At 47.4% G+C, this 14874-nt stretch overlaps 1 protein-coding gene across 1 annotated transcript; it reads left to right on the top strand.

Moving 5' to 3' along the window:
• The first annotated feature begins 9 nt into the window (after window positions 1-9).
• Window positions 10-14652, top strand: CINP (cyclin dependent kinase 2 interacting protein). The gene is made up of 5 exons (XM_082617035.1): window positions 10-84; window positions 3375-3543; window positions 7276-7405; window positions 13280-13409; window positions 14336-14652. The coding sequence occupies exons 1-5, from the start codon at window positions 78-80 to the stop codon at window positions 14536-14538; spliced, it is 639 nt and encodes a 212-aa protein (XP_082473161.1). The 5' UTR covers window positions 10-77; the 3' UTR covers window positions 14539-14652.
• Window positions 14653-14874: the final 222 nt, after the last annotated feature.

Raw genomic sequence — 14874 nt, 5'->3', positions numbered from 1 at the left:
ACGGACGTGACGTAGACGGACTTCCGGTGTGCGTGGGCGGGGCTCCGGGTCTCTTTCCTGGGATCTCTGCGGCCAGCATGGAAGGTGCGTGAGAAGGGCAACTAGCCGCAGGCAGGGAGGGTACCACTGTTATAGTTTGATCTTCGGGCTGAATGGCGGTCCGTCCCTTGCCCCAGCCCAGCCCGCTGGCCCCGATCAGGCTCTGCGGTCGGCCCGGGAGTCAGTTTTGCCGAGCCTCGATTTTTTCATGTGCAGAACGAGATGATGCAAAGGAGTGTCAGCAGATCCTGACACTCAAATTGTAATTGTCGTTATAAATTAGCACCAGCGGAGCACTTTCCCTGAACTCCCCTCAGAATTCCCGGCCACAGAGCTTTCTGCTTGTAATAAAAGCTATCATTCAACGAGTGCTCGCTGTGCGCCAAGTCGTGTTCTAAGTACTTTCAGTGGGTCAGCTCGTTTGAGGCGCACAGCGATCCCATGAAGTAACGTCAACAGGTGGGGAGTCGAGGCTCGGAAGGGATAAGTAACGTAGCCACTATGCTACTGCCCTGCCCTGTGATTGATAGCTGATCTCTTTCTCAGCTAGACTGTGAGTTTCTTGAAGTCAGAATATTGTTTTTGGTTCCTAAATATGTGCTGGGTATGGGTCAGACACGATGAATCACATGTGGTCCTCGCCCGCAAGGAGCCCCTAGTGGGGGAGGGAAACCCTTAGAAGATTATAATACAGGTGGTAAGAGCTTTTTCTCCATTTAACACATTCTAGTCAGCACCTACTACGTGCTGAGATTATGAGAGGGACCAAGACAGTCTTAGTCCCTACTCTGGTGGAACTTAAGAGTCTATCAAGGAATGTACTAGACATTAAACAAGCAAATGCACTACACTGGTGAGTGTCATGAATGAAGCTGAATGAAGTACAGGGTGTTCTAGATATACAGTGCAGTGAGTCCTTACCCAACCTGCGGATCCAGGAGGACTTCTTTGTGGAAGTGACTTTCTAAAAACCTACATCAGATCATGTCATTTCCCAACTCAAAGCTTACTGCTTGCTTTCCATTGACTTGGAATAAACCCAAACTTATTATCTTGGCCTATAAGTTTCTAGCTGTCTGACTGTCTCCTCTCTCCATTTCATTCTAGCCACACTGTTCTTGTTCTTTTTTCACACTCACCAAGCTCATTCTCACCTTAGGGCCCCTGCTGTTGACTTCTCATCATTCACGTTTCAGCCTAAATGACAACGTCTCAGGGGTTCACGCTAACACAAGACCCTGTTTTATTTTGTGGCACTTATGATCTAAACTGATGATCATCTAATTGTCTGTTATCCACCTCATCTTTGGAAAGTAAGTTCCATGAAAATGGTCCTGGTCTATCTAATTTAGTCACTTCAGCCCCCACAGCTGGCATAATGTAGGCACTTGGCGAATATTGGTTAGTTGTATAAGTAAAGAGTGAATGAAAAATCAATATGATATTTAAAAGTGGAGCTCCTAGGTAGCCTAAGGATGGGGGCTGGTTGTCAGGGGAACCAACCATGTGATTAGAGAGCTGGAACTTTCAGTCCCACCCCCCCCAAACCCCCATCTCCAACAAGGCAAGAGAGGCTGGAGGTTAAATCAGTCACCAATTGTCAGCCATTTAATCAATCCTGCCCATGTAATGAAGCCTCCATAAAAAAACAAAAGCAAAGGGTTGTGAGAGCTTCCATGTTGGTGAACAGGTGGAGACGCAGGGAGAGCGGCACTTGGAGAGAGCTTGTCAGCTCTGTACCCCTGCCCACGTACGTTACCCTATGCATCTCTTCCATCTGGCTCTTCCTAGTAATCTAGGAAGTAAAATGTTTTCCTGAGTTTTCTGTGAGCCACTCTAGCAAATTAATCAAACCCTAGGGAGGGGGGGGTCTTTGGAACCTCCGACCTATAGCTGGTAGGTCAGGAGCACAGGTGACAACCTGGATTTGAGACAGGTGTCTAAAGTGGAGGCGTGGGAAGAGTCTTACAGGACTGAGTCATTAACTTGTGGAATCTGATGCCGTCTCCAGATAGATAGTGTCAGAATTGAATTTATTGCTTGGTGGTAGTGGGAAAAACACGTTGGAGAGGCCCTTGTGGTAATACACCCTATGCTGGATACTTGCCATGTGCCAGGCCCTCACACCCTCACAGCTTTACATATATGTATATGTTTTATGTGGGGGTTTATTTTGGCCATGCTGCGTGGCTTGTGGGATCTTAGTTTCCCTACCAAGGATCAAACCCACACCCCCTACAGTGGAAGCGTGTGGAGTCCTAACCACTGGACTGCCAAGGAATTCCCAGCTTCATATATATTACCTGATCTTCACATCAACTCTTTGTAGTAGATATATTTTATCGCCATTTTACAGATAGTCACATCGAGGCTCTGAGAGGTTAACTAACTTAACCCAAGATTGTACAAATGGCAGTGACAGAGCTGGGATTCAAACCCAGTCATTCTGGTCTTCAGAGTCTAGACTCCAAACTATACCGCCATTGTGTGTCCTGGATTCCTTAAGGGGCCTCTCTCAGAATTTGGACCTTATCCTGTGGGCCATGAGAAGCCTTTGAAGGATTCTAAGTAGAGAAGAAGAGAGGGCACAGGAGGGCTGGGAGGGCCCAAACAGCCTGAGTGGTCTGGGTGTTGCTTCACACAGGAGCTGGGATCTGGGTGAGTCCTGGGGTATGGGCAGCATTAGCCCGAGGAAGGAAAGAGCTTTCTAGCAGAGAGAACTGCACATGCAAAGGACTTTTCAAGAGCTGCCAGTAGTTGACTTTAGCTAGAGATCGAGGGGCTTCAAGTTCGGGGTTGAGGTGAGTGTTGAGGCAGAGAAGGAGCCAGGTCCTGAAGGACTTTGGACCTCCTCCTGCATTCCTAGCGTGGAGATCATCACTGCATCTCTGGGGTTCAGCCTTGTCAGTGTGTTGGAGTGATGAGCTCTGGTGACCCACAAAGCTCTGAGCAAACGTCAGGTATCAAATTTCCAGAGACTGGAGAATGGGCACGGTAAGGCAGGGGCATCGGAGCCTCACGGGGGAAAGTCACAGCTCCACCTCCTTCCCAACCTTTGAAAGTGGTCAGAGTGCTCAGGGTAAAACTTTGTGGAGCCGTTAAGCTTCGAGAGGATTTGTATATCTGGTGAGACCTAAAAACGTAAAAACAATTCTGTTTTGTCTTGTTGCAGGGACTTTCACATTCATCCACACGTCTTCATTTCCACGATGTGTTTTGTCCAGTGGATGTAGTGTCGCTGATAGTTTTACTGTTGCAAATTAGAACAGTTTGGGTTTTCCCCCCAACCGTGATCATGAATTTCATAATATTATGTTTCTTTTGCTCCCTATCAGCAAAGACTCTTGGAAGTGCAACGCCCAGAAAACCTGTCTTGCCTGTCAGTGCAAGGAAAATTAAGGACAATGCAGCCGATTGGCATAATTTAATCCTGAAATGGGAAGCCCTCAATGATGGAGGTTTTGCTACTGCAAATAATATTGCCAACCTGAAAATCAGTTTATTGTAAGTACCTACAAAGTGTGCTCTGTGTGCTTCACCCTTAAGGACTGGGCAGAAATTTCATGGCAGTCTTTTAGAATGGGAAGGGTAGTCTTCCCTTCATGGAACATGGATAAATTATATAAAGCGAAAAAGCAAGGGATAAAATGATGCATGCAAGTATGAACTGTGTGTGTACATTTTAAATGCAAAATTATACTACAAATTGTTCATGGTTACATCTGTATATATAATTATTAAAATGGATTGGAAGGATACAGACTCAGTTCATGACACTGGTATCTGCTAGGAAGAAGTTATCACGTCATAATGCTGCATTTTATTTCTGTGGTATTGTGATTTACAGTAAAAAAAATATATATATGTTTGGTCTTTGTCCCTGTTCCTGACACACGGCTCTTAACACCCTTACAATTTCCTTAGGGATATGAGCAATGGGAGAATCTTCAGTTATGCTGAGATTCGTTCTTTTGTTCTCCGGTTCCTGGAATAGCTCCAGAGTGATAAAGGGGAAAGGGGTCTCCTGTTATCATAGCAAGCCCCTTTCTACCACACCTGAGATCGTGTTAATGAGGGGGCTTCTGGAAAACCCTAAGGAGGGAGGCAGCAACCACGGGGCTGGAGTTGGCGCTATCAGCCCCCCCCTTACCTCACCTCTGGGGGGTGAGAAGGGCTGGAAGTTGAATTAATCACCGATGGCCAATCACTTAATCAATCCTGCCTTCATAATGAAGCCTCCGTAAAAACCCCAAAGGACAGGGGTTTGGAGAGCTTCTGGCTTGGGGAACCAGAACGCTTCCATGTGCCTGAAGGGAAACGTACCCCAGACTCCTCAGGGTCAGAAGCTCCTTTGCCCGACCTTCCAGACCTTGCCTTGAGTACCTCTTGTCTACAGGTATATGAATAAAAGATATGAATAAAGGGTATTGGTATCCTTTAATATTCTTTGTAATAAACCAGTAGTCTAGAAAGTAAACTGTTTTCCTGAGTCCTGTGAGCTGGTCTAGCAAATTAATTGAACCCAAGGAGGGGGTCATGGGAACTTCCAATTGACAGCTGGCCCATCCTAAGCACAGGTAACAACCTGAATGTGTGACTGGTGTCTGAAGTTGAGACGGGGACAGTCTTGCGGGACAGAGCCCCTAACCTGTGGCATCTGATGTTGTCTCTGGTAGATAGTATCAGGATCGAGTTACATTGTAAGACACCCAGCTGGTGTCCGGAGAACCTGAGAATTGCTTGGCGTGGAGAACTGCCCCCCTCCCTTTGATGACCAGCTGTCAGAAGTAGAGAGGGGTACTCAGAGCAGAGGAGACACACAGGAGCATGTTTTCCCTTAGCAAGTTCTTCTAAAAAGACAAAGGAGTACAGATTGCCAACAAACACATGAAAGAATGCTCAACATCATTAATCATTGGAGAAATGCAAATCAAAACTACAATGAGGTATCATCTCACACCAGTCAGAATGACCATCATCAAAAAATCTAGAAACAATAAATGCTGGAGAGGGTGTGGAGAAAAGGGAACCCTCTTGCACTGTTGGTGGAAATGTAAATTGATACAGCCACTATGGAGAACAGTATGGAGGTTCCTTAAAAAACTACAAATAGAACTACCATACAACCCACCAATCCCACTACTGGGCATATACCCTGAAAAAACCATAATTCAAAAAGATTCATGTACCAAAATGTTCATTGCAGCTCTATTTACAATAGCCAGGACATGGAAGCAACCTAAGTGTCCACCAACAGATGAATGGGTAAAAAAGATGTGGCACATACATACAATGGAATATTACTCAGCCATAAAAAGAAACGAAATTGATTTATTTATAGTGAGGTGGATGGACCTGGAGTCTGTCGTACAGTGAAGTAAGTCAGAAAGAGAAAGACAAATACCGTATGCTAACACATATATATGGAATCTAAGAAAAAAAAATGTCATGAAGAGCCTAGGGGTAGGACAGGAATAAAGACACAGACCTACTAGAGAATGGACTTGAGGATATGGGGAAGGGGAAGGGTAAGCTGTGACAAAGTGAGAGAGTGGCATGGACATATATACACTACCAAACGTAAAATGGATAGCTAGTGGGAAGCAGCCACATGGCACAGGGAGATCAGCTCGGTAGTTTGTGACCACCTAGAGGGGTGGGATAGGGAGGGTGGGAGGGAGGGAGACGCAAGAGGGAAGAGAGGGCTTCCATGGTGGCACAGTGGTTGAGAGTCCGCCTGCCGATGCAGGGGACACGGGTTCGTGCCCTGGTCCGGGAAGATCCCACATGCCGCTGAGCGGCTAGGCCCGTGAGCCATGGCCGCTGAGCCTGCGTGTCCGGAGCCTGTGCTCTGCAACGGGAGAGGCCACAACAGTGAGAGGCCCGCGTACCACAAAAAAAAAAAAAAAAAAAAAAAAGAGGGAAGAGAGATGGGAACATATGTATATGTATAACTGATTCACTTTGTTGTAAAGCAAAAACTAACACACCATTGTAAAGCAATTATACTCCAATAAAGATGTTTAAAAAAAAAGACAAAAGTTATAAAAAAAACTGTTGGCAGTTGCCAATTCCAATTGGAAGATTTGCTTTACTGTTCTTGCACTTTCCTATATATATGTTTTTGGTTTTTTAATCAGCTTTGCTTATGCAAGGCCTCAAAAAATTTAAGCAAGACTCAAGCTTGTTCCTACCCACGAGAATCTTTAGTAAAATGTGAAAGATTTATATGATCTGAAGAGAAACGTAAGTATGGATCTATATATGTGTAGTTCTTTTTGTTTTTTTTGATTTTTTCTTTTGCAGTACGTGGGCCTCTCACTGTTGTGGTCTCTCACGCTGCGGAGCACAGGCTCCAGACGCGCAGGCCCAGCGGCCATGGCTCACGGGCCCAGCCACTCCGTGGCATGTGGGATCTTCCCAGACCGGGGCACGAACCCGTGTTCCCTGCATCAGCAGGCGGACTCTCAACCACTGTGCCACCAGAGAAGCCCCTATATATGTGTAGTTTTAATTTCTCAAAGTTGTAATTATATATTTGTTTATCTTTGTCTACTGGCCAGAGTCTGGAGTCTTAACTTTCTGGGCCCCTGGCTCTTTCCAGTTCTTTCAAACACATCACACTTGTCGGCCCTCTGCCACCTTTTCCTGCTCAGCAAGTTCCATGAAACAGTTCTTACCTTACTGCATAAGATGCTCTCTGATATTTTCTATCCTAATGTTTAATTTTTTTCCTTAAATTTCTTTTTTTTTTTTTTTTGGCCGTGCCACACATCATGTGGGATCTTAGTTCCCCGACCAGGGATCCAACCCATGTCCCCTGCAGTGGAAGCACAGAGTTTCAACCACTGAACCACCAGGGAAGTCCCTAATTTTGTTCCTTAATTGTTGATTGTGGCCCCACTAGATTAATTTCAGGCGCTGTGGGTCACAGCCTTCCGTTTACAAAACGCATTCCTAGCTGGTGGATTCTGAGGAAATGATCTGTGTCTTACCCGCTGAGGATGCCACAGGGCTGGATTGAATTGACTTGTTCTAGGGCAGAACTGAGTAGCGGATGGACATATTTGTTGTATATATAAATAACATGTAAACGTGATGACGTGAAACGACGCCAATGAAAAAAGTCGATGATGACATAAGTACATGGATATTGAGTTCTCAAGCGTTCATCACAAGGAAATGCGGCGAGCCTGTGGAGTGTATTTTGTTCCCACTCTTTTCCATCTTGTCCAGGAGCAAAGACACGGTAGGATTAGAGAGCAGCAGCCTGGCTTCTGATGAAAATGCAGAAAAGGAGCACCCAGAGTACAGCAGGGAGCTCGAGATGCTGTGCGAGGGGCTGCAGACCACCCTGGATGCTTTGGTAAGGTGCAGGGATCCTCGGGTGTCGCGGTTGCACAAGCGCCTCGCAGCGTTCCACGTGGTTGGTCGTGCCTTCCTTCACGAAGCTTTCGTTTTTCCTTCCTCAACCTCCTCCATTGATCTCTCTCGCTCTACGTGTCCCATAAATCTTGTTTCCCAAGAAGCTGTCCTAGACCTTGGTTCTTTTGGTCCTGCGTGTTGCCAGGGCAATTTCACGCACCCCCAGGCTCCACAGGATGTGTGTCAGGCTTTGGGGACCCTGCAGGCACTCTCACCTCTACTCAGCGATGGTACGGAGGCTAGTGGGTGCGGCTGTGTCCCCATAAAACTCTATTTATGGATGCTGAACTTTGCATTTCAGATAATTTTCACGTGTCACAAAATATTCTGCTTTTGATTTTTTTTTCAACCACTTAAAAATGTAAAACCCATTCTTAGCTCAAGGGACACACAGAAATAGGCTTTGAGCTGGATTGAGCCTGTGAGCCTTGATCTCGCACATAAGAGATGCTCTTATACGTTTGTTTAACTAAAGTCTGGGTGTCAGTACCCACCATGCTGGCCACCACATGTGCACGAAACGCCTCATCTCAACCAGACACAGGAATAAGGTTTTTTTTGGTTTTTTGTTTTTTTGCGGTACGCGGGCCTCTCACTGTTGTGGCCTCTCCCGTTGCGGAGCACAGGCTCCGGACGCACAGGCTCAGCGGCCATGGCTCACGGGCCCAGCCGCTCCGTGGCACGTGGGATCCTCCCGGAACGGGGCACGAACCCGTGTCCCCTGCATCGGCAGGCGGACTCCCAACCACTGCGCCACCAGGGAAGCCCAGGAATAAGGTTTTGCACATCTTTGAACTAACTAACTAAAGCTTCCCACAAACACAGAAACTCTGTATCGTTTAACCTTTCTTTTTTGGGGGGGAGTACGCGGGCCTCTCACTGTTGGGGCCTCTCCCGTTGCGGAGCACAGGCTCAGCGGCCATGGCTCAGGGCCCCAGGCGCTCCGCGGCATGTGGGATCTTCCCGGACCGGGGCATGAACCCGTGTCCCCTGCATCGGCAGGCGGACTCTCAACCACTGCGCCACCAGGGAAGCCCCCGTTTAACCTTTCTTGATGGAAATGTTTCAAATGTTTTACATGCTTCCTTGCCTTTTTAAACAGAATATGTCAAATATAATTGTATTTTTTCAAGGTACCACTTATTCAAAGTTAGGGTTTCACATATTATGAGACAGACTATAGGTTTAAGAATTTTTCAGGAAGAAGCTCTGCCCTTTTAAACCTCACATCCATTGTAAGATGTAATGGTTTCTGAAACATTAAAATGAGAAAAATAAATAGTGCATTGAGAACATTTTGGTGATTTAGCCTTTTCTTTGATTGAAATGCAATACTGTCTTCAGGATATTTTGCTGTGTATGGGGCTATTTGTCTCCTCTAAATAAATGATTAGGTTTCTGTAGTTGTCCCGTCTGTTTTGTGATGCTGCCTTCGGGTTGTACTGTGATAAGAAACACTTGTCCCCCTGCCCAGGCTCTCCACCTGGTGCTCAATCAGGAACAAGACAGGCCTGGGTCATCAGTCACTTTGTTTTAAGACCCACTCACAGGAAGGCTGGAGGATAAGGTGTGTGGGCTTGGTGTTTTCTTTGTTTTATCTCCAGGTTCACAGCTGTGTCTCCAGTAGTTGAGTTCTAGACCTAGACTTCTGGACCAGTAGAGAATTAACACAGGCAGAGTAATCAGTCGAAATTTCCAGAACGACCCAATTGAAAACTGACCACATGTATGTTTTTTCCCCAAATTAACCCATTTGATTATGGCAAGTGGTTTTGTTTGGACCAAGCATGGGCACACATACTGCTTGAAAGAAAAGAAACTGAATGGCTAAGTTCCTATATTGAAATATTTTATTTATTTACTTCCTGGCCACACTTAGCTTTTTTTAAATTAATTAATTTATTTATTTATTTATTTTTGGCTGCTTTGGGTCTTCGTTGCTGCGCATGGGCTCTCTCTAGTTGCGACGAGTGGGGGCTACTCTTCCTTGTGGTGCGTGGGCCTCTCATTGCGGTCGCTTCTCTTGCTGCAGAGCACGGGCTCTAGGTGCGTGGGCTTCAGTAGTTGTAGTACATGGGCTCAGTAGTTGTGGCTCGCGGGCTCTGGAGTGCAGGCTCAGTAGTTGTGGCACACGGGCTTAGTTGCTCCGTGGCATGTGGGATCTTTCTAGACCAGGGCTCAAACCCGGGTCCCCTGCATTGGCAGGTGGATTCTTAACAACTGCGCCACCAGGGAAGCCCCACACTTAGCTTTTAATTGTCAATTTTTGTTGTTGTTGTTTTACTGAAGTATAGTTGATTTCCAGTGTTGTGTTAGTTTCTGGTGTACAGCAAAGTGATTCAGTTAGACATATAAATACATGTTCTTTCTCATATCCTTTTCCATTATGGTTTATTACGGGATATTGAATATAGTTCCCTGTGTATACTGAAATACTTTAAACAGCCAACAGAGTTAAACACACGATGCTGGGCTCGGTCGTTTGTCGTTAGATGTGGCAACACTCCCACCAGAACCTCTTCATCCATTGACCTTCCGTCTTCCTTTCTGGCATAAAACATTTCACAGAATCCCCAGACTGGGCTAAAATGAGAAACACTTTTGCCATATACTAATGTGACTTTTATAACATGTGAAAACCCTGGGAAGGGTTTTGTTTCTAAATGCCATTTGGCTTTCTTTAGTTCACAAGTCCTCATTTATAACTCTATACATATGCACACCTCATTAGGGAAGAGCGTCTGCGCGGGACGAGGAGGAAGACGCATTTTGCCTTCCGTTTCGGGCATGTCAGGAAGGACTGGCTGGTTTTACTTGTCCATCCTTGGTTCTCCCCATTCTTAAGTGGCTTGTCGGGTACCACAGGACCCCTTCCTCAGTCCCACTGACCCGCACGGAGGAGGGACGGCCTGGGAGGGTGTTAGGAGGTAGAGTCAAGGTCCAGAACATCCAGCCAGCGGCTTGATGGACTGAACAGTAACAGGTGACACGTCCTGTCCCTGGTCCCTCTACCCACAGCACGGGTCCAGGGTGAGGAGGCGTGGCCTGGCAGGGCAGCTGAAAGTGGCTGCAAGGTTTTAGGTGACCGCGTGCCCATAGTGACATGAGTTCCCGAGGTCTTCAGACAAAGCCTGAGCTGACCACGGGTGCTAGTTGTCAGGCCCCAAAGTTCTGCTCCAGTGAATTTATTCTATTTTAAAGTGGTTTGAGGGACTTCCCTGGCAGTCCAGTGGTTAAGACTCTGCACTTTCACTGCCAGGGGTCTGGGTTCGATCTCTGGTCGGGGAACTAAGATCCCGCAAGCCGTACAGCGTGGCCAAAATATAAAGTAAAATAAAGTGATTTGAGAATTACGTCTCATTCTTAGGTTCAAAACCAATGTTGATGTTATAAGGATACTGATATTATTTTTCCTATTTTCCTCCATCCTTTAGAGAGAATGGTTTCCCAGACTTGACTGTGTCTTGAAGCTGACATTGGTAGAGGGTGGAGGCACCCTTGTCCCTAAGCTGGACGGACATCTCGAGGTGTGGGCTGTTGGCTCTGGGAGGGGACGTGGAGCTGAGAGCGTGTCCAGCTGCGGTCACTTTAGGGCTGCACGTGCGTGAGACTTTGGTATCGTCATTGATGGATGAGCCCCAGCATGGGGCTGGCACCTCTGGCCCAGCGGTGTCAAGCCTCCAGGATTTTCTTGCCTCTCCTGACCTTCATCAGCTTTTCTTAGCATTAGGTAGAGCTGCTGCAGGACACAGAGGAGAGAGCTTAGGATTGGGTGTCAAGAGACTTGGGCTCGGAAAGCGTGATACCAAGTCCTGGCCTTGTCCTTCCCTAGCTCAGCAACCTTGAGAGTTTTCCCACCTGTGGTACGGAAATGAGGAGTCCTGCCTCTCGGGGTTGGGTCAAGTGAAATATCGAACCTGGAAAGATTTGGGAAAGGAGTCTAGTCCTTTAAAGATGAATGTTCGCTAAATTTAGTGCATGCCTCTTCAAATGTAATTGGAGGGTGGTTAAAGGACTAAGTGCAAGGAATTAAGATTTTGGCGATTTATTTATCTTTGCTTATACCCCCTGTGTACATAAAGCTAACTCCATACTTAGGACCTAGACTTGTGGTCTTAGTAAACCCATGCTACTGATATCTGGAATCTTTGTTACGTCACCCATTTGTTTTACTTAACAAACCCTTACGTAGCTCTGACCAGGTGCTCCACAAGTACTAACTTAGTCTCCCGACCCCCTGTGGAAGCAGGCACTTTGTGCCGCAGCACGGAGCCTGGCGTACACTGAGGCACCGTCCATGTCACGTCCTCACCATTTCCTTCCTGTGTGAAGTGTGTAGGGCTGCCTTTCGTTATTACCATTTATAAACAAGGAAACAAGCCTCAAAGAGGTTTCAGTAAACTGGAAAAAGAGCAGGACCCTGTGGGGCTCCTGGGCACGGAAGCCTTTCCATCCCCCGTTTCTTGTGTGTAGACAGGACTCCAGCCTCCATGACCTTTCCTGAGTTCCAAAGGGCAGGTTCAAACAGTTGCTGAGCAAAGGAAGAGCAGCCAAGAAACCACCTGAGGCAAGATTAAAGGGACCAGAGAAGCTCATTAAGATTAGAAGAGGGGAGCTTCCCTGGTGGCGCAGTGGTTGGGAGTCTGCCTGCCGATGCAGGGGACGCGGGTTCGTGCCCCGGTCCGGGAAGATCCCACATGCCGCAGAGCGGCTGGGCCCGTGAGCCGTGGCCGCTGAGCCTGCGCGTCCGGAGCCTGTGCTCCGCAATGGGAGAGGCCACAACAGTGAGAGGCCCGTGTACCGGAAAAAAAAAAAAAAAAAAAAAGATTAGGAGAGGACCACCTGAGACCAGATTAAAGGAGTGCAGGCCCCCCACACACTCTAGTCTTATCAGCACCTCCACCCTTGAACTGTTGCTATAAAACCCCTCATCAAATCCTCCTGGGTTGGGGACACATAGGTTTTCAGGGCAGGAGCCTGCTGTGTCCCCCTTTGCCTGGCAAAGCAATAAAGCTATTCTTTTCTACTTCACCCAAAACTCGGTCTCCGAGATTTGACTCGACACTGGTGCACAGAGGCCAAGCTTTTGGCATTAAACTCAAAGGCAGTTCATAAGAGTCAGAAATGAGGGACTTCCCTGGTTGGTACCAGTGGTCTGCCAAGGCAGGGGACGCGGGTTTGATCCCTGGTGTCCAGGAAGATCCCACATGCCGCGGAGCAACTAAGCCTGTGCACCACAACTACTGAGCCTGCGCTCTAGAGCCCGCGAGCCACAACTACAGAGCCGGTGCGCCTAGATCCTGTGCTCCACAACAAGAGAAGCCACTGCAATGAGAAGTCCGCGCACGGCAATGAAGAGTAGCCCCCGCGCGCAGCAACGAAGACCCAACGCAGCCAAAGATTAATTAATTAATTAATTAATTAAAGAAAAAAGAGTCAGAAATGAGCTCATTTAATGCCTCTTCTCCTCTCATTCCATAAAAGCGAGAGCCTGCCTTGCCACCGCTCCAGGTCTTTGGTGCTAAAAAATTAGTGATGTTCGGAAATCTTAACGAAGCAGGACCCAGCACGCTTCCTCTTCTCCAGCACTGGAGATGTGGGCTTTATTACTGAAGTAATCCAAATTAGTGAACTCGTAGCAAGTGTCAGTCTCCTTCTCCCTGGAAATTTGCTGCACATGGAGTTAACGGTGTTGGATCATTGGACTTACGATCTCAACAGACTTACATTTCTTAGCTTTGAAATCTTAAGAGTTATTGAATCTAAGACAGGACTTCAAATAATAATCTCATATTCTAAATTAATATCTTTTCAGACCAAAATACAGTTGAAAATGGAAAAGCTGTCTTCCACTACCAAGGGGATTTGTGAACTAGAAGATTTCCATTACAGGGAGGAGAGAAGACGGCCCGCCCTGTTCCACACGTGGCCCACAGCCTATTTTTGTAAGTAGTTCTTTCTGCATTGATTTTCAAGGGTAGGTTATGAGAGCATTTGGTGTCATTTAGATCTGGCCCTCTAAGAAGTCGACAGGCTTTGAAATTCAACTGAAGAGGATCCATTGGGAAGGAAGGAGATGAGGACGTCTTAGAGGAGTGTTTCTTCTTGCCTTTAATTACCTACTAATCAGCAAAGAATATTAAATGTAATTAGAGACCCATGAAGCAAGTTGCCATTATTAGCCCTTTAAGGCCAACGGGGAGAATGCACTTTGCCTCCTCTGTAGAGGCAGAAATCTCGTTTTTGTTTTTCAAGAAGGATGGGTTTTTGCCTTTTGTTTTGTTTTATTTAAAAAGTACATGGTGGGGGTGGTCCCTTCAGCCCGCCCCATGGAAGAAGACTGCTGGGAAAACAAGCTCCATTACTGAAATAAACTGTGAGGTAAGGGCCGTTTTTTTGCTTTATTAGTTTAAAAGAAGGACTAAGCTATTTGATGTTGCTCTGAGACTTAAATAAGGGGGAAAATCACCTAATGTAACGTGTTTATGGAACACCGTCAGTTTGAGGTCAGTCTGCTATGTATAATGATTGCCAGTTCCTAAGAGTCGAGTGGAAAGGTAACAGGTACTTTTTAATTTCATGACACTTATTTACCATGTTATGTGATTCTAATCTGCACTGGCTGGAGCCCTTCTTCCTCTTGTGCTGTCGCTGACTCTAGCTTTTAAGGAGGAGCTTTGCAAAGTCCCTGGCTGTCCAGTGGTTAAGACTCAGTGCTTTCACTTCGGAGGGTGCGGGTTCCACCCCTGGTCTGGGAATTAAGGTCCCGCAAGCTGCGCAGCGTGGCCAAAAATAAAAAGTGGCGGGTCTTCCCTAGTCAAGGGTACCCCCTTGAATGCCACTGTTCAAGGACGGCTCGCGTTCCTTTCAGACGAGGTCTCCCGCAAGCTCTCCGACATGTACGGCCGGGAGCTCCGCCTGAAGCGCACCGTCGTGGAGCAGCTGGCGCACACGGCCGACCGTGACCTGGCCCTGAGCTACCTGTCCATGTGGCTGCACCAGCCCTACCTGGAGGGCGACAGCAGGCTGCTTCTGGAAAGCATGCTGCTTGAAACCGGGCACCGAGAGCTGTGACCTCCCAACCGGCTCCGCGCTCCTCCAGGCTCTGGACCTCAGCTTCTGCAGCTCCCACGGCGGACGGTCTTTCGGGTGGGCCCTGTGCCGCACCCCAATCATGCCCTGTGTCGCACCCCGGGGTCATGGCCCCTGCCGCAACCCGGGGTCACGGCCCCTGCCGCAACCCGGGATCACACCCTGTGCTCTGGCACAGCCACCCACTGACCTTAGGATCTTCCAGACCTGATCATTTCACCAGCTCTGCGGTTATCACTGCTGCCTGCCATCCACCACTCAGCGTCATCTGCACCTATTGTGAATGTGTCACTATGAAGACTTCTGCCCGAAATAAAT

This window comes from Mesoplodon mirus, assembly GCF_964341445.2.
Source record: "Mesoplodon mirus genome assembly, chromosome: 4".
In the NCBI taxonomy this organism is placed as follows: Eukaryota; Metazoa; Chordata; class Mammalia; order Artiodactyla; family Ziphiidae; genus Mesoplodon; species Mesoplodon mirus.
This window is presented reverse-complemented; position numbering and strand designations above follow the sequence as displayed.